The 20,460-nt window shown below is 45.3% G+C and overlaps 1 protein-coding gene across 1 annotated transcript in view; it reads left to right on the top strand.

The window, feature by feature from the left end:
- Window positions 1-20,207, top strand: part of LOC119971691 (sodium/hydrogen exchanger 10-like) — a 730,493-nt gene extending 710,286 nt beyond the window's left edge. Inside the window, exons 24-27 of the mRNA XM_038807592.1 lie at window positions 2,964-3,152; window positions 10,378-10,489; window positions 14,357-14,418; window positions 19,798-20,207. Coding sequence (XP_038663520.1) covers window positions 2,964-3,152; window positions 10,378-10,489; window positions 14,357-14,418; window positions 19,798-19,917 — 483 coding nt within the window. The 3' untranslated portion in view covers window positions 19,918-20,207. The remainder of the gene's footprint in view (window positions 1-2,963; window positions 3,153-10,377; window positions 10,490-14,356; window positions 14,419-19,797) is intronic.
- Window positions 20,208-20,460: the final 253 nt, after the last annotated feature.

Here is a 20,460-nt window from a genome sequence, read left to right as displayed (position 1 = left end):
CGCAACCTGGAATACAAGACCCGTATCTTCTGAGCCTCCGTCGGCGTGGGGGTCGCAGCATTGTGTAAGCCTCAAAACAAGCTAGCCAGTGATTAAAGTCCTTTCTGGCGTCGGGCGAGTGCGGATCCAGCTGCAGGCGATCTGGTTTGATTCTGATATCCATCTTGTTGAAAATCTGACTGCAATAAATTGATGCACAATCAATTGCACAAAGACTCAGATTGGGTACAACTTTATTGCAGTCAGATGCGTGGCCTCCTACTGCAGCTGGCGAAATGGCAGATCAATGGAGGACACCCATATTTATACGGCTCCTTGTGGGCGGAGCCAGCCGGCAGGGGCTACCGGCGAACCTGTAGTACAGGTCCTACCTTACATCCCCTAATACAGGTGTACACAGTGGTTCACCACAACTTGTTCCTGCTTGTCGCGGATCCTTTCCCCGATGTCCAGCAAGTTAAGGCTTAACCGCGTGCACAGCCAATGTCCCATTAATAGTTCCGAGGTCGTCACTCCGTTAGTGGCGTGGTCCTGTAGTAGAAAAGGAAACGGGCAAGGCAGGTCTCCGGGGAACCTGAGGTCTGTCTCCACATGCTGAGCTTAAATGTCTGCATACCCGTTCTGCCAAACCATTGGATGACAGGTGGTAAGGTGCAGTTCGTACATGACGCACTCCGTTTTGTTTGAGAAATTCCAAACTCATAAAAGCGGTGCCGTTGTCCGATACTAATACCTCGGAAAGCCCATGAACACTAAAGATTTGCGGTCATTTGTGGCTCTTGATGCCGTTGTGGTCATTCAGTGGACATCTATCCATTTTGAATGTGTGTCCATGATAATTAGATTCATTGCTCCTTGAAAAGGCCCTACAAAATCTACGTGGAGGCAGGACCACCACTCGGAAGTGAGGACTGTAAGACACTCAAATATTTATTATTTGTTATACCTATAATATTACACCTCCTACTGCCCGAAGGTCCTCCTGCAAATGACCCACACTTGGGCCAGGGTATTTATGTCCCAGTGGCCCCTGGCTTAAGGGGATAGCTCAACCCCTTCATCCAGGTAGATCGTACTCAGGTGAGAGCCTAGGGACTCTGAGGCTGCAGACCCCTTGGCCTCCTGTGGGGTTATAACTCCTGAAAATTAAGTCCAGGACCTCCCCACCCCCCACATCTCTAGCAAGTTCTTCTACGAACTGTCTTAAAAAGCTCCCCTGGATGCCTTTTAAGAATTCCTCCCCTCTAAACCTTTCACAATATAACTACCCCAGTTAATATTGGGGAAGTTGAAATCCCCCACTATCACTGCCCTACTACTTTTACACTTCTCTAAAATTTGTCAGCATATCTGCTTTTCTATTTCTCTTGGACTGTTAGGGAGCCTATAGAACAATCCCAGTTATGTGATTGCTCCTTTTTGTTTTTTAAGTTCTACCCACATGGCTTCAGTTGAAGAGCCTTCTTTTTTTATGTAAATTTAAATTAAGGGGCAATTCAGCATGGCCAATTCACCTACCCTGCACACCTTGGGCTGTGGGGGTGAAACCCACGCAAATAAGGGGAGAATGTGAAAACTCCATACGGACAGTGACCCAGGGCCAGGATTGAACCTGTGACCTATGTGCCGTGAGGCAGCAGTGTTAACCACTGCGCCACCATGCTGCCCAAAGAGCTTTCTAAGATGTAGTACCTCCTTACTGCTGTAATTGATTCCCTGATCAAAATTGTGACATCCCCTCCTCACCAGGGGCTGGTTTAGCCCATTGGGCTAAATCGCTGGCTTTTAAAGCAGACCAAGCAGGCCAGCAGCACGGTTCAATTCCCGTACCAGTCTACCCGGACAGGCGCCGGAATGTGGTGACTAGGGGCTTTTCACAGTAACTTCATTGAAGCCTACTCGTGACAATAAGCGATTTTCATTTCATTTTACCTCCTTCTCTATCTCACCTGAAGATCCTGTGTCCTGGAATTAGATCCTGTAACCTGGAATTTTGAGCTGTCAATCCTGCCCCTCTGTCAACCATGTCTCAGTGACAGCAATTACATCATACCCCTATGTTTTAATTTGTGCCCTCAATTCATCTGCCTTGTTTGTCAGACCCCTTGCTTTAAAATAAATACCATCCAATCTTGCCAAACTCCATTGTGACTCAACTGGTCTAGATATTCTTTGCCTTCCTGACTCACTTGGTGTCTCTTCTAATTTTGGCTGTGCATCTATCCCTGCTGAACCTTCTCTCGGGATCTCAGGTTAGTTTTGTGGCCCCTGATTCTGGATCCCTCATCAGAGGAAATAGTTTATCTTTATTTAATCTATTGAAACTCTGTATTGTCAAAGAAAAAAATATGTGGGTCATCATAATGTCAGAATTATCAAAAAACATAGACGGGAATTGAAGCATGTTTTTTTAACCAAGAGGAATGATGTGGCCTGGAACTCATTACCTGAAAGGGTTTTAGAGTAAGAAACACTCAGGGGCTGGTTTAGCACACTGGGCTAAATCGCTGGCTTTTAAAGCAGACCAAGGCAGGCCAGTAGCACGGTTCAATTCCCATACCAGCCTCCCCGTACAGGCGCCGGAATGTGGCAACTAGAGGCTTTTCACAGTAACTTTATTGAAGCCTACTTGTGACAATAAGCGATTTTCATTTTCTTTCATTTCATTTTCATTCATTACATTTAAAAAAATACAATGTAATGTACAGGCCTACGGGCCAACAGATGTTAAGTTGAATTAGACTGGATTCCTCTTCATATGGCATGGACACTATGGGCAGAATGCCCTTTTTCTATGCTGTAAATCTTTTTATGTTTCAATATTTCTGTTCCAATATTAGTCCACAGGCACCTTGAATTATCCACTGATGGCTATTCTTTAAATGTATAATGTTTTCATTCGAGGACTAATAAAAACAGTGCAATCTATGTATTCCTCAATCCAATTACTAATATTATTCTAGGGTTGGTCATACAACAGCATCTGTGCTTATCTGGCTCGTTCTTACGTAGTGGATATAGAAAAAAACAACAGATTTGATCTTTATGATGGGACTGTAGAGGATGCATTTCTGGTTTTTGGAAGTGCTGAGGATGTACAGTCACAGAAACAATATGATGCTCCCTGTTATATTTTAAAAACCACACACCAGGTAAGAAAGCCACTTTCAAGTGAGAGGAAGAGTTGGGAAAGGATATGGAGGAGGCGTTCTGGTGTGAGGTGCTCCGGAGGGTGAACACCTCTACCTTGTGTGTGAGGTTGGGGCTGATACAGCTGAAGGTGGTGTATAGAGCACACCTTACTGTGCGAGGATGTGCCGGCTCTTTGAGGGGGTAGAAGATGTGTGTGAACGTTGCGTGGGGAGCCCCGCAAACCACGTTCATATGTTTTGGTCCTGTCCAAAGATGGAGGATTACTGGAAGGAGGTGTTTAGGGTAATCTCTAAAGTGGTGCACGTGAAACTGGACCCGGGCCCTTGGGAGGCCATATTCGGGGTGTCGGATCAGCCGGGGTTGGAAGCCGACGCAGAGGCAAATGTTGTAGCCTTTGCCTTGTTGATCGCCCGAAGGCGGATCCTGTTCGTGTGGAGATCAACCTCTCCACCCTGTGCCCTGGTGTGGTGGGGGGACCTGCTGGAATTCTTGATGCTTGAAAAGGTCAAATTTGAAGTGAGGGGAAGGTTGGAGGGGTTCTACAATTCATGGCCGTTATTCATTATGCACTTTCGAGAATTGGATCACATCAAACATTAGTGGGGTGGGCTGGGAGGGTTGGGGGGAGAGGGACTGTATGTGTTAATGGTGACTATGGGTGATTCCAGAGTCCTTTTGTTATTCGTTTATGTTAATGTGCGGGCTAATGTCTGGGATTGGGTGGGAGGATGGGATCGTTGTTATTGATATGGGATTTACATTACATTCGTTACTGATTATTGTTTATTGTTGGGTGTAAATTTGGGAGAAAATATGAAAAAAGAGGAGAATAAAAAAATATTTTAAAAAAAGAAAGCCACTTTCAGATAGTTAATAAAATGTAGCAAAAATATACTCTATATATTGTATATATGCAAAATACGTAAGAAGAATTGTTACATTTAGTAATGTTACAGAGGTTTAAGTGCTTCCCATACCATATATGCCTTTTCTACCACCCATTCAATCAAATTAATTTATATCCTCTATAATCCTGGTGTCCTTTCAATGAATGCCGTTACCACCTCCTTAGACCCGTCGTTATGTGAGACATCAGCATTGACCTTACTCGATGAGGTCCTTCACATGACCTTTGCGAGAGCCATTGCTCTATTAATGGCCTGGTAGTATTTAAATAAATAAAGACTCTTTTGGTGATGCAGCATGTCTGAATTCATTAACTAATCTCATGAAATTCAAGAGCAGCTAGGTGGACTTTCTCACACTCTTGCGGTTCTCCCTCTATACTGTCAGCTGAGGTGGAGGATGCTGCTGACTTTTTTACTCACTGGCTGCTGTCATGTTCTGTCGACTGGCCGAAGTGAATGTTGAACTACAGAACATCTAGTTTAAATAATTTATTATGAAAAAACTGTAGGATAAACAAAATAGTAAACTACTAATACTAATTAACTATTGTGGAGCTACTGCAAAATATCTCTATCCTCCAGCACAACCTATTCCCAACTCCCCAGCCACAGGGTCACGAGGTGGGTTTGCACTGCCACCTAGTGGTCAGAGGTCATGCATAACATTCTGTACAGAACTGCTTTATACCTATCCTTACAGCTGCCACAGGCTTTGAGGTCCAAAGCATATTGCCAGAGGCACCAGGCATATTGGGGGTGGCTGCATGAGGCCTTGAGGCCCCAGGAATATTGGCGCAGCTGCCTCATGAGGCCTCGAGGTCCCAGGAATATTGGGAGCGGCTGCCTGAGGCCTAGTGGGGCAATATTGAGGCCTCGAGGCCCCGGGAATATTGGGAGCCTCCTGAGCAAGTGCAAGAGCGCCTCTGCCACTGTGGCTCAGGTGGCATTGGTGTCAATGTCAGAAGGACAAAAGATCCGCCATCCATGCCACAAGCACACTGAGAGAAACACCCAGATGCTTCAGGCAGCTCATTCTCTTACTTGTCAGATCCCATTAATCCCCTCCCTGTTCACTTGAGGTGTTCAAGGACCTGGTGATGACTCCAGATATCTCAGCACCTTCTCACCCAGCCATTACACCACAAACCCGTGGTAGAGGTGATGGCAGGCAGGTCCGCATGCATCTCCAGTATCAACTGAATAGTTTCTTGACATGACTCTTCAAGAAGGTCATCACTCAGTGGTGGATAATATGCACCAGAGAGAGACCTGGATGCACCCCTCCATTGTTCTCATATGGGTGTGCATAGCCTCTGGAAACCCAGCCAGAAGTTCACACTCCTAATGCTACAGCACCAGCATTGGGTGCCTTTTTATAACTGCAAAGGTACTGTTACACCACCCAAGGGAAGTGCACAGTCAATTCCAGCCCCACATGCCCCTGAGTCACAACACAAGTGAATTAACCAATAATTCTTATAAAAATTCCCGAAGTCTTTGATCCTTGGGTGCCCAATAATTGCAGTTACCAGGTTTTTAAGTTGAAACACAATTACTATTGATTTATAACAAGAACAAGAATAAAATATGCAGTAAATGCAATTCGATTAAAATAAGCTAACCTACCAACCTCTTTAATTGTCCCATCCTCTACCCACACACACACAAGACAGACAAACACAGAGAGGAGGGGGGGGGTAAAAATAATAAGGTTGAAGGTCACAGGATAAGATCTTTGCTTCAAATGGTGGTTCTTGAGGACGCTTTCCTCACGGCATGCTGGTTAATCAAAGTATCTAGTTATAGTTGGTCATGGTATTCCCTGAGAGACATTCGTACAATACAGCACTTACAGGCACTTAGAGACACTTTATTTCTCATCAAACTGGGTCTTCAGCTCCAAGTTCACAATCAGGCCTATATCTTTCTGTATGGACACTTTATTTCACGTCAAACGTTGCCTTCAGCTCATGGTTTGACTTCAAGCCTTTGCAGTCTCAAGAGAATGACACCCAGTCTTGCTGGATAGAGAGTCAACCCTCACAGTGGTCTTATATAGAGAATTAGTTTGATATTTTCCTTCAGAATCAAAATTGAAAGCAAACTGGCTCCTTGCAACTTTGAAAACATTCCAGTGGGATCAGATCCAATCGCTACCTGTTACTGGTCAGAGCACGGCCCTTTGGGCCAATTCACCAGCCAAATCAATCAAATCAAGTCAGTTCTGAAGTCAGCCAGTCTGTAAGCACCAGCCTAAACCAGCCTTCTGGATCCTTATGTTTGAATTAAAGATACAGCTTGCTACCAGGCTCTGCTGCTGACTACATTTGTCCATAATCTCTGAGAAAGAAAAGAGTTATGGGAGGATAATGTGTGCTCCAACACATCCTTCGAACTGTTCATCATCTGGAGCTTTATGTGACCGTGGATATCTATTTGTCCACCACCATTCATTTCTGGATGTGTCAGGACTGCAGAGCTAAGATCTGATCCACTAGTTGTGGGATTACTTAGCTCTTTCTATTGCATGCTGCTTCTTCTGTTTGGCATGCAAGTAGTCATGTGCTGTAGCTTCACTAGATTGATTCCTCATTGTTTGGTATGCTTCACCAGGTTGACGGAGTGGGTGTGCCATTGTTATTTCCAGTGCCTAGGTTGGTGCCTGGAGGTCCATCCAGTGTCATTCCTTGGTGACTTTGTAGTGGTTTGATACAACTGAGTGATATTCAAAGGGCATTTAAGAGTCGACCACATTGCTGTGGATCTGTACCAATTGTAAAATGCCCCAAAATATTCTGATATCACATGAAATGCCCAGAATAGTTGATTAGCGCACAAATCTAACGACAAAAAAATTGGACCAACTGCCCTGCCTCAGCCAGAGCTCCGCTACATCCTAGACCTCAAAAGTCACAGCCAGTGGGCACGGCTCCAATCCCACGATCAGAATTGCCAACATGGTATCGAAAAAGGACCTCCAGAAGACCACCAGCTTTGAGCACGACCAGAACATGTGAGGGTGGTGTGCCGGCCCCTTTGAACAATGATCACATCCGTCTTCCACATCTATGATTCTATGATTCAACAACATCTGACTCCTGCCCACAGTAGCACTTTCCACCATCCACATCCGCTGGGGTGATCCCTGCATGTGAGTTGGCCATTCCATCACATGGTCCCACCAAACCCTTGGGGTGGAGAGGGATGGGAGTGAAGATTGAGAGGGGGGGGGGGTCTTACAGAGGAGAGGCAGGCAGAGGGGTTGGCGCTGCTGAACCTACTGGCCGGCCAATGTGAAGAAGATGCTGGGTTGGTTCGGGGACCAGGATGTTGTCTGAGCACGGATGGAGTCTGGGTCATGTAAGGGGTTGTGCCTGGAGGCGTTGGCGACAACTACTCTGCCGTTCGCTCCAGCAAAGTATTTGTCAAATCTGGTGGTCATCTCCAGGTTAAAAATATGGCAGCAGCTCCGCCAGCATTTCAAGTTGGGAGGGGTGTCAAGGTAGTCCCCTTTCTGTGGGAATCATTTGTTTCAGCCGGGGAAACTTGATGCCACTGTTGGGTGTTGGAAAGGTAAGGTTGCTAATTGGGAGGAGCTGAGGGAGAGGGCAGACCTTGGTGGGGTGGATATGTTCAGGTTCTTTCAGGTGCGCAATTGGGTCCAGCAAGCTTTCTTGACATTCCCGGTGTTGCTTGTTTTGCTAAGTGAGCTTTACACTTAATTGCTCTGTTTTATAACCTTGCTCTAGAGTCGCCAGGTATCTTTATGATACCACCACGAGGTTCAAGTTCAAGTGCTGATCAATAACTCAATACACCAGTTAGTAAGGTTCAAATCAAAACACATTTATTATATACACAGTCAATCGCTACTCATGCATAAAATACTACAGAACTAGACTATTTCTACCACAAAAGGCCAATACTTAGCTTTGGAAAAGGAACCCACTGGGTCAGGGAACAATGGCCTCTCGTTCGATCCTGAGACTGCAGGCTTCCAGCTGGTATAGACTAAGGCAGGGGTGGGCAAACTTTTCCGTGCAAGGGCCGCATTCAGAAATTCACAATTCACAAAGGGCCGCATAGTATATTAAGTAAAATAATTACTTCACCCGGTTATGATTGTGGGCGCCTCATATAGAACATAGAACAGTACAGCACAGAACAGGCCCTTCGGCCCTCGACGTTGTGCCAAGCAATGATCACCCTACTCAAGTCAACGTATCCACCCTATACCAGTAAGTAACCCAACAGCCCCCCCCCACCCATTAACCTTTAAAAAAAAATTAAAAAAAAAAAAAAAAAAAATTTTTAAAAAAAAATTTTTTTTTTTTTTTTTTTTTTTAATGACTTGGTGGGCCGCAGAAATACCTTTGGCGGGCCGCATGCGGCCCGCGGGCCGTAGTTTGCCCACCCCTGGACTAAGGGTTAGGAGCGTCTATCTCGTAGCGTGCGTTGACTGGACACTTACTTGTTGGTGTAGCTGCTAGGCAAGTCTCTCCAAGTTGAGAGTCATGGTCAAGTTCTTTGAGAGCTGCTAAGAAGACTTGCCAAAAGACCAAATTGAACTTGGGGACTCTAATTTATAGTCCCCAGGGGCTTCGCGCCCTTTTGGGCGGACCCCATACCTGGTTCCAATTGATTGGACCATGTTTCAATCTATTGGTTTGATTTCCCCAATACTGGGGCTGTTCCCTGATCGCTGGGCGGTTCCTAAGTGTCTGTTAGCTTCTTTTGTTTTGGCTCCTGCTGGCGCCGAGGAGTCCGGCTTTGCCTCGATTATCTTAACTTTTGCTATTGTTCCCGGGGATCGCTCATCAATATGCAGATGGTCGTCAGTTTCAGTGCTGTCTGCTTTCTGCGAGTCTTAATATACAGGAAGCTTTGCATTCAGCTTGCTTCCCTGTACCTGTCCATTTTTCCCTGCGTTCTTAGCGAATCTCCATTTTAAAGTCGGGAAGTGGCCAACCCAGGTGGCTACACCGGTGGCGCCGCTGTCCATTTTGCTGGAAAGGATTGTTTCTTGTGTGGGGTCGGAGGAGGGCAGCATGTCTGGTATATATGGATGAATCATGGGGGAAGAGCAGATCTCAGTGGAGGAGGTGAAGGCTAGTTTGGAGAAGGAGATGTGGAGTGAGTCTCTCCACTGGATGAATTCTACATCATCCTGTGCAAGGTTAAGTTTGATACAACTCAAGGTAGTATTCAGAGCACATCTTACCGAGGCCAGAATTAACCTTTTTGTCGAGGGGGTTGAGGATAGGTATGAGTGGTGCTCGAGAGTGCATGCAAACCATGCACAAATGTTCAGGTCCTGCCCCAAGTTGGTGGGTTTTTGGGGGCCTTTTGTAACACCATATCTGCAATTTTAAATGTGGATTTGGAGCCCTGCCCATTAGTTGTAATTTTTGGGGTGTCAGACCAGCCAGAATTGAGGATGGGTGTGATGGCAGATGCATTGGCTTTTGCCTCATTGCTGGTGAGTTCGAGATAGCCCACATTGGTCAGTGCCACAGCATGGCTGGGGTGACTTGATGGAGTTTATGCATCTCAAGAAGGTTAAGTTCACGATGAGAGGAGCGATTGACAGATTCTATCACAGATGGCGTCTATTTATATTACATTTCAAGGATCTGGTCACTGTTAACTGCTAGGCGGGGATTCTATTGAAGAGAGGGGTGGTTATAATTGTTGGGGTGTTTTGTTTTTGCTTGGTATGGTTTATTGAGGTTGTTGATACATGCTTTATTGTTTGACTGTTACTTGTGCATAAAATGTTAAAGAACAAAAGTGATGGATCTGTTGGCTGGCTAATGGCTGGAGTGTGGGGGCTGGGGGCAAGTTATGTGATTAAATCTCCAGGAATATATTTAATCACAATTGGTAACCCTATCACACTCCCACTTCCACTCCGCTACCCGCTTTGGGTCTTGGACACTGGGACTTTGTTGCTGCCAATAAAATCCTAACCAATATCCAAGAGGATATTGTTGCAGAAATTTAAGTGAAACCAGAAGAACTAGTAAAATATCCATTCAAGCAACCTGCCGTAACCCATTCAGTTAACATATCTGTCCACAAGTACACAACTATGACCCAGTCATAATCACTAAATTTGTCCTTATCCTCACTTCAATTATCTTGGATTACTATTTCACTGTGCAATATCACAAAGAATATCTGGAGTTCAATTGAAGTGCAACACAAAATATTTTTTTCTCCTTATTCAAGGTCTGTGTATTTGAGTTTAGAATTTCTCTAAAGAAGTCTTCTTTACCATTGCCTAACATGTATTTATTCCGTGCAAATGTTTTAGGTTGTGGGATTAGCCAATATAAATAAAGTGGTGATTGTTGGTGCAAGCATAAAACAGTTAGAAGAATGCAATGGGGGTCCATGCTTTCGACATTCACAAAGTCGAAAACTTGGTAAGCAAAACTGACTCAGTGGTTGTAATCCGAGTTATGTCTATCAATTGACTGGCATAAAGCCTAATATTGTCTCAACAGAACCATATTAGTTATGGCTGGGAGAGCAGGGAGGTGAGCAGGGGTGAAGAATAAGGAGAAGTGGTTCGCTGTAACCTGTTTTGATACATGTTTGTAATAAAATACACTTTTTTTTTAAATTAAGGAGAAGTGGGAGGGGAAGCTGGGTGGGGAGATAAACTGGGGAGTTTGGAGTCAGGAGCTACGAAGGGTAAATGTGTTCTCCTTGTGCACAAGGATGAGCCTGATACAGTTCAAGTCCAATATTAGGTGGGAACTGACGAACTTAGATTGGGGGCGGATGTTTGAGGGTAAATCAACATCTGACGTGTGGGAGGCTTTCAAATGTCAGTTGAAAGGAATTCATAACAGGCATGTTCCTGTGAGGAAGAAGGATAAATATGGCAAATTTCAGATACCTTGGATAACGAGAGATATTGTAGGCCTCGTCAAAAAGAAAAAGGAGGCATTTGTTAGGGCTAGAAGGCTGGGAACAGACGAAGCCTGTGTGGAATATAAGGAAAGTAGGAAGGAACTTAAGCAGGGAGTCAGGAGGGCTAAAAGGGATCACGAAAAGTCATTGGCAAATAGGGTTAAAGAAAATTCCAAGGCTTTTTACACATACATAAAAAGCAAGAGGGTAGCCAGGGAAAGGGTTGGCCCACTGAAGGACAAGGGATAGAATCTATGTGTGGAGCCAGAGGAAATGGGTGAGGTACCAAATGAATACTTTGCATCAGTATTCACCAAAGAGAAGGAATTGGTGGATGTTGAGTCTGAACAAGGGTGTGTAGATAGCCTGGGTCACATTGAGATCCAAAAAGTTGAGGTGTTGGGCGTCTTGAAAAATATTAAGGTGGATAATGTTGTTTTATTCGCCCTGGGGTAACACAGACTGCAACACGATACAGATAAACGATAAAGCATACACCAAACATAGGCGTTGGTTCAATAAGATTTATTGAACTTCTGTAACGAAGCACACAGCTGCCTGTGGGTTGACTCTCTACTACTCTAAGTAATCTAACTCTAACTATCTAGACCAGGCTAGCTCTGATCCATGTGTAGAAGGTGTTGAATGATTTGTACACCCTGACTGACACTATAGATGTTACCAATGGAAAGAGGCAGAGTGCTGATGCCTGCTGTGTTTTATAGTTGGACGCCCCCCTCTGGTGTTCTGTCTGGTGATTGGTTATGTTCTGTTCTGTATGTTGATTGGCTCACCTGGGTGCCTGTCACTGCCTGCTTTTACCTCATGATGTGCATGGGTGCATATTATGACAGAAAAGTCCCAGGGCCTGATGGGATCTACCCCAGAATACTGAAGGAGGCTAGAGAGGAAATTGCTGAGGCCTTGACAGAAATCTTTGGATCCTCACTGTCTTCAGGTGATGTCCCGGAGGACTGGAGAATAGCCAATGTTGTTCCTTTGTTGAAGATGGATAGCAAGGATAATCCAGGTAACTACAGGCCGGTGAGCCTTACGTCAGTGGTGGGGAAATTACTGGAGAGCATTCTTTGAGACAGGATATACTCCCATTTGGAAGCAAGTGGACATATTAGCGAGAGGCAACACGGTTTTGTGACGGGGAGGTCGTTTCTCACTAACTTGATAGAGTTTTTCAAGGAGGTCACAAAGGTGATTGTTGCAGGTAGAGCAGTGGATGTTGTCTATATGGACTTCAGTAAGGCCTTTGACAAGGTCCCTCATGGCAGACTGGTACAAAAGATGAAGTCACACGGGGTCAGAGGTGAGCTGGCAGATGGATACAGAACTAGTTAGATCATAGAAGGCAGAGAGTAGCAATGGAAGGGTGCTTTTCTGATTGGAGGACTGTGACTAGTGGTGTGCCGCAGGGATCAGTGCTGGGACCTTTGCTGTTCGTAGTATATATAAATGATTTGGAGGAAAATGTAACTAGTCTGATTAGTAAATTTGCGGACGACACAAAGGTTGGTCGAATTGCAGATAACGTTGAGGACTGTCAGAGAATACAGCAGGATTTAGATCGTTTGGAGACTTGGGTGGAGAGATGGCAGATGGAGTTTAATCTGGACAAATGTGAGGTAATGCATTTTGGAAGGTCTAATACAGGTAGAGAATATACAGTGAATGGTCGAACCCTCAAGAGTATTGACAATCAGCGAGATCTAGGTATACAGGTCCACAGATCAATTAAAGGGGCAACACAGGTGGAGAAGGTAGTCAAGAAGGCATACGGCATGCTTTCTTTCATTGGCTGGGGCATTGAGTGTAAAAATTGGCAAGTCATGTTGCAGCTGTATAGAACCTTAGTTAGACCACACTTGGAGTATAGTGTTCAATTCTGGTCGCCACATTACCAGAAGGATGTGGAGGCTTTGGAGAGGGTGCAGAAGAGATTTACCAGGCTGTTGCCTGATATGGAGGGCATTAGCGCTATGATGAAAGGTTGAATAAACACGGTTTGTTCGTACTGGAAAGACGGACATTGAGAAGCGACCTAATAGAGGTCTACAAAATAATGAGGGGCATAGACAGAGTGGATAGTCAGAGACTTATTCAAAGGGTAGAGGGGTCAATTACTAGGGGTTTAAGGTACGAGGGGTAAGGTTTAGAGGAGATGTACGAGGCAAGTTTTTTAAACAAAGGGTAGTGGGTGCCTGGAACTCGCTGCCGGAGGAGGTGCTGGAAGCAGGGACGATAGTGACGTTTCAGGGGCATCTTGATAAATACATGAATAGGATGGGAATAGAGGGATATGGACCCCAGAAGTTCAGAAGGTTTTAGTTTAGACGGGCAGCATGGTCGGCGCAGGCTTGGAGGGCCGAAGAGCCTGTTCCTGTGCTGTACTTTTCTTTGCTTTTGTTCTTGTTCTTTGTCGTACGCAGGTTACACATGATGCGGGCAAGAATGAGTGGGTTCTTTCAGGGGGGTGGCAGATGAGTTTGAAAAGTGTGGGCGGGGACCAGCAAACCACGCACATATGTTCTGGGCTGCGAAAAGTTGGAGAGATTCTGGGCGGGAGTGTTCGCGGGATAGTGGGAGAGTGGGAGAGAAGATGGAGCCGGACCCTTTGGTGGCGAAATTAGGGATATCGGCGAAACCGGAGCTAATGGAGGGGAGGAAGGCATATGTTGTGCCCTTCGCCTCTCTGATTGCCAGGCAACAAATTTTATTGGAGTGGCAGTCAGCAATGTCACTGGGAGGGCAGCACGGTGGCCTAGTGGTTAGCACAACTGCCTCACGGCGCTGAGGTCCCAGGTTCGATCCCGGCTCTGGGTTACTGTCCGTGTGGAGTTTGCACATTCTCCCCGTGTCTGCGTGGGTTTCGCCCCCACAACCCAAAATGTGCAGAATAGGTGGATTGGACACGCTAAATTGCCCCTTAATTGGAAAAAATAATTGGGTAATCTAAATTTTTTTTTAAATAATAAAAAAAAAGCAATGTCACTGGGGGGTAGCGGCCTGGCTGGGTGACGTATATGACTTTCTTCAGCTGGAAAAGATCAAATACAAGTGAAGGGTTCAGCAGAGAGTTTTGAGGGAAGGTGGGGGATGTTCGTGACTGTGTTTGAGGAGTTGTTCGGCGCGGGGTGGGCAGAAAAAGGGGGAGAATTTGTACAAACTATATAGTCGTGCGTTGGGAAGTTTGTTTCCCAAATTGTTTATGTGTTGTAACTAACTTTTCATGTACGTTTGGAATAAAATACATTTAAAAAATAATAGTTTTGGCTGGTCCAAGTCTTCTGGTAACTATGCATTACTATGAGAAAGAATGCAGTCTTAAGGGATTTACAATTTTTTTTCTGTAATTGTTTCAGCGTCAAAGGGAGGTCGTTTTCCAGATGGCTATAGTGCCAGTCAAGTGGAACTCTACAATATGGTACAGTCTCATATACATATCTGAACTCTATTTGCAAGAAAATACTTGGCTTTACTTACCTTTACTTCATCTGTTGCTTGGCATTTTTCACTTTGGTATTCCAGTCTACAATTTTCCTTCTATTATTTCCAATGGACAAGAATATCATGGGCTGGGAAGCTGAGAAGTGAAAAGTCCTAGCTCTAGGATTTATTTCATTAACCACACATCAACATTACAGTAATATTGATGCTAGACACATAGACAATGATATTAACTCCCCACCACCAGAATCTGCAGATTCTTCTTTTCTGCAGATTCCCAACCTATTCCCCCCTCTAGATTGTCGATCTTGTCACTTACACCCACTCTCCCGATTACCAAATCCTGATTGTCAATCTTTCACTGTTTTGAAATTGTCCAACTCCCTCTCTTCACTCCTTATCCCCGTGTCAATGTGATTGCAATGCCCCCAGTTGTGGCCTTCTGCTACTAGTGTTCTCTCTCTCCTGCCGACTGCCCAGACTATCCATTTGAGAAGCTGCCAACTGGGAACTACAAGATGTGAATGAGATGCTGCCCATAATATTAGCAGCATTATTACATCACCAAACATGCCAGGTTATTTGCCTACTTTTGGCATCATGTACACTCTCCTTACTTCCCGTATCAGCATTATAGGTTTCAGTTGGATTCAATAATCCGAAGAGTGTTTAATGGATCCCTTTTGTGTTATCTAATGAAGAGCTGAGTAATGAATGTGACTCCTGATCCACAGCAATGTGGTTGACTCTTATCTGACCTTGAAATGGCCCAACAAGCCACTCAGTTCAAGGGTAATTAGGGGTGGGCAACAAATGCTGACTTTGCCGGTGGCATCGTGTAATATGAAATAATTTTTTAAAATTGAACAACGTAAGGGATAGGTTCATCACAGGACATATGCATATCTCTTCCCCAGTGCTACCACATTGTGGCGAATATATTTGAGAAAGTCTGTTTTTTCCCTTTATCTTTTAAGGGTTTTCTTTATGTACAAAGGACATTCCATACAGCCTGTGCAATATAAGCAGAAACACAAGAGATACCCTTGGCTTTAACAGTCAGGTGGCTAAAATCCATAGTATGTGGCCTGTAGGCTGCAGTTTGGGCACTCCATCTACATCAGTGTAGCCTTTTCTACACCTGCAGTTGCTTTCTTGACTTCTGAAATGGTATTAATCCAAGTTGATTATTCAATTACATTACCTATGCCAATCATTCCTAATTGCCACTGTTCCCCGTACCACCCCTCCTTTTTCATCCAGCCGCCCCCCCAAATCTCAAACAATTCACAACCCCACCCCCGCTGACGTGTTAGTGCTCCTTAAAGAAGTCAATGAACTGCCTCCACCTTGTGGAAAACCCCTCCCCACCTCCTCTTATGGCGAACTTAACTTTTTCCTTTGTGGAGGAACTCTGCCAAATCACTCACCCATGTCCCCACTTTCGGCAGCTCCGGGTCCCCCCATCACAACAAGATCTGCCTCTGGGCTGTCAGGGAGGCAAAGGCTACCACCTCGGTCTCTCTCCCCACCTGCACCCCCGGATCAACTGACACCCGAAAAATCACCACCCACAGGCTCAGCGCCACCTCCACTCCCAAAATCTTCGACATTACATTCGCAAACTCTTTCCAAAACCCCTCCAACTTCAGACATGTCTAAAACATATGGACATGGTTCGCAGGACACCCTGCACATCTATCCTCCACCCCCAGAAAAAAACGACTCATCCTTGACCCTATCATATCCATCGGAGCAGCACGGTGGCACAATGGTTAGCACTCCTGCCTCGCAGAACCAGATGCCCAGTTTCAATTCCAGCCTTGGGTCACTATCTGTGCAGAGTCTGCATATTTTCCCTGTGTCTCTGTTGGTTCCTCTGGGTGCTCCGGTTTCCTCCCACAGTCCAAAGGTGTACAGGTAAGGTGGATTGGCCATACTAAATTGTCTCTTAGCGTTCAAAAGGTTAGATGGGGTTACTGGGATGAGGTCGGGGCATGGGCCAAGATAGGGTGCTCTTTCGGAGGGTCGGTGCAGACTCAACAGGCCAAATGGTCTCCTTTTGCACTGTAGGGATTCTATGATTCTATACAAGCCCTTTGCACCACCTTAAACTGTATGAGACTCAGTCTTGCTCACACCAAGGACGTGTTTATCCTCCACAGAGTCTCACTCCACATGCCAGCTTGTATCACCCATCTCCTCCTCCCACTTGCGCTAAACCTCCTCCACTGGAGCGCCCTCCCTCCCCATCAGCTCCCCATATATATATGACACCTTGCCCTCGCCTATCTCATCCTCAGATAGGAGCTTGTCCTGTAGCGCTGGAGATAGCAGCCATGGAGTGAACCCAACTCCTTCCTCCAGACGTCCCTGACCTGCAGAAACCTGAACCCATTCCCCTTCGGCAGCAAGTACACCTCCTCAAGCTCCTCCAATTGTGCAAACTTACCCCCAAAAAACAGGTCTTGAAAATACTCTATCTCCAACCACCCCACCTCCGAAATCTTGCATCCAGCCCTGCCGGAACAACCTGTGGTTGCCACAAGTCTGCGCCCACAGGGACATGCCTTCCATCTTAGCGTGCTGCCGCGGATTGAGTTAGAGTATTTTGGGCACAAAAAACAGGAGATTCTGAAACATGAATAAAAATTTCAGGAGCACTGACCCTTCAGACAATGACAAAGGCAACACATCCCACCTCCTAAAGTCCTCCTTCAGTCCCTCCTCCAGCTTTGTCAGATCCAACTTGTGCAGCTGGGCCCAGCTGAGCACCACATGTGTCCCAAGATACCGAAAGCCCACCCCTACCAACCAAAATGGCAACCTACTTAAACTCCCCCATGTCCTCGGACATTGATCGGGAATGTCTCAGTTTTTCCCCATATTGAGCTTATTCCCCGAAAAAAGACTGAACTAAGATCCCCATAATCCTTCCAAAACTCTCAACCAGGCTTGCGACATAGCAAGAGGTCAACAGCGTATAATGCTCCACCATTCCCCCCCCACCCCCGCCCCCCCGCCACCAATGCCCCGTGTGATGAACAGTATTAATAACTGCTGTAAACGGTACCTGACCTTTAATACCTAGCCCCTTTAAGATGCTTGGAACCCTGGGGGACTCCGCCTCTGGCTACGCCCCCAGGAAATGGTATATAGGATAAGGCTCCATGGGGTGAGCACACTTCTCTCGGATGCTGTTCAGTTCTCTGTAGATTAAAGCCTTTTGATTACCGACCTCGCTCTCGCGTCGTAATTGAGGGTGCCTCACCCCGCCACCCAAGTGTCATTACCAATGGTTCAATCGCGAGAGCAAAGAGAGTGGACACCCCTGCCTAGTTCCCAGATGCAATCCAAAATATTCCAAATTGACACTACTGGTCCGCACACGCGGCTTAGAAGCCCTATACAAGTATCTCACCCAGTCGACAAACTCATGCCCTTCGCAACTGTCCCACCACCTCGCCCGTCGGAGCTGGCCCAAACTCCGTTTGGAGCTTCTGCCCCTCCTTCAGCGTGCCACGAAGTATCTCTGATCCATCGCCAGAATGGCCTCCACCAGCCTGAGCCTCTCCCCCTCCTACGCCCTCACCTTATGCCCTTTAATTGAAATAAACTCCCCTCTAACCACTGCCTTCAACGCCTCCCACAAGGTAGACGACGTGACCACCCCTATCTTATTATGCTCCACATTGTTCCAGAGAGCCACTCCTATCTCCTTACAGACCTCCTTATCAGCCAATAAGCCAATAATCCCACATCTAACCGCCACTGTGACCTCTAGGAGCTCACCCCTCCATCAACAATTCACCCAGTTAAGCATGTTGTCAGACACCACAATCGCTGAATACTGGGTCCCAAACACCACGACCAGTAGTGCCTTGTCCAGAACAAAGAAAATCATCCCTGGAGTACCTCCTATGGACGTGAAAAGAACAAATATACAACATGTTACAACATTCAACCCAATCGAAGAACGGCCATACTCCCGCCACTCGTATCGACCCCCGTCCACCACCAGCTTTCTAAGCATGTTTGCTTCATACTTTGTGGCCTCTGTCCCCTCAATGCCTTTGGCAATCCCACAATCCAGAGATTCTGCCTCCTCGACCATTCTCCAAATCGCCCACTTTCTCCCTCAGCTTCCTTGGTCCTCCCCCAACACCGTAATCTTTGCCTCCAACGAGGCCAGCTGGTCCTCCTGGTCCGCCACTGACGCTTCCACTTTTTGGAGTGACGCACTATGTGCCTCCAACCTCTGCTCCACTCTCTCAATGGCTGCCCAAATCATCTCCTGAGGCCAGGTCTTCTGAGTCCTCCTGCCTTTGCTGCCAGAACTTGACCGTCATAAACTTCACTACCTGTTCCATGGACCACTGAACGGACAATGATGCCACAGAGTTCTCCGCCATCTTTCCTTCTATCGCAGAACCCAAAACTCCTGGTCTGACTGTTGCCCCTTTAAAATTACACTACTTGTTTGATAGGGCTGAAACATGCCCACCCCAAGGAGAATCCTTAGCTCTACCTGTTCCTGTACTTAGTGGCAGCAAACACCCCTGAGAATGGGTAACAAGGACCAAACATTCCACCTTAAGCAGGAGCCACCAAATGTGTGACCACTCACTCTATTGCCACCACGGGAAGTCCAAAAGTAACCTTCTTTAACACAATTATTGTGATAAGGCACTTCACAACCAATTAATTATTTTTGAAATGTAGTCACTGTTATGCAAGCAGTAGCAGACTTGCACATGGCACAATTTCATAAACAGGAAGTTAGATAAGTGAAATTACACCACAAAATACTGGTAATATTCAACAGATCAGGTAGCACTGGTAGAGAAAGAAACAGGGCCTGTTCTGTGCTGTATTTTTCTATGTTCTATGTTCCATTAATGATTCAGGCCAAGACCTGAAATATTAACTCTGCTTCACTCTACATCGATGATGCCAAACCTGCTGATTACTTCCAACATTTTCTGCTTTATTTCAGATTTCCAGCATCAGCAGTATTTTATTTTGTATTAAGTTAATAACTATTGACAAATCTGTTCTTCTGATGTCAATTGAGAAATAAATAAATGTGGACTAAGGTACTGGGAGAATTCCCTGCTCTTCTTCGACGAGTATTATGGGATCTTTAAGGTCCATCTGAACAATCATTTGGGCCTTGATTAAACACCACATTGAAAAGACGCCAAGGCAGCACTCCCTCAGCACTGAAATAACAGCCTAGCTTAAAAGGATACATTTAGGACACTTAAGTATTATACTATTTAACGTGCAAGATAAACGAAAAGACAGAGTGAGCATATAATTGTTGGCTGTAACTTTCTTTTCCTCATCCCAATAGGAAGGCACTAATAAATTGGCAGGACAACCGTCAATGCTGTTTCGTTCACTGACTCCATCTCGAATGGAAGGCCGTCTCCAAACTTCTACATCAATTGCTAATGTGAAAAAGATGTTTTGAACTGAAGAATATTTTTTCATTTTGTTTCAGTATTATCAGGTTTCATTCTTATGTCATTTAATTATATTATTGTCTCAAGATGCCTAATGACCTTTTGAGTGATAAAATGTTTATATTGCTTATATAAACAAACATTTAGCTATTTATGGAAACACATCTTGGTCCATTTTAACTTCATGTGGTGGTTCAGTGGAGTCAGTGTATGGAAAAGTTTTCCATTTATTTGTTTAAAGCTTGTGTCGTTATACTATAGAAAGTATATTTTAATGTTTTATGTTGAGTCACTGTGTTGCTAACTCCATTTTGCAAAAATGAAAAATAAAAACATTTTCATCTTTTAAAACTTTTTTACTTAATACAGGTGCATAGGAACATCAACATTTTAAAAAATAAATTTAGAGTACCCAATTCATTGTTTTCCAATTAAGTGGCAATTTAGCGTGGCCAATTCACCTACCCTGCACATCTTTGTGTTGTGGAGGCGAAACCCATGGAAACACGGGCAAACTCCACACGGACAGTGACCCAGAGCCAGGATAGAAC

This window comes from Scyliorhinus canicula, chromosome 9 (genome assembly GCF_902713615.1).
Source record: "Scyliorhinus canicula chromosome 9, sScyCan1.1, whole genome shotgun sequence".
In the NCBI taxonomy this organism is placed as follows: Eukaryota; Metazoa; Chordata; class Chondrichthyes; order Carcharhiniformes; family Scyliorhinidae; genus Scyliorhinus; species Scyliorhinus canicula.
Note: the sequence above shows the minus strand (reverse complement) of the source record. Positions and strands in the feature narration are given on the sequence as shown.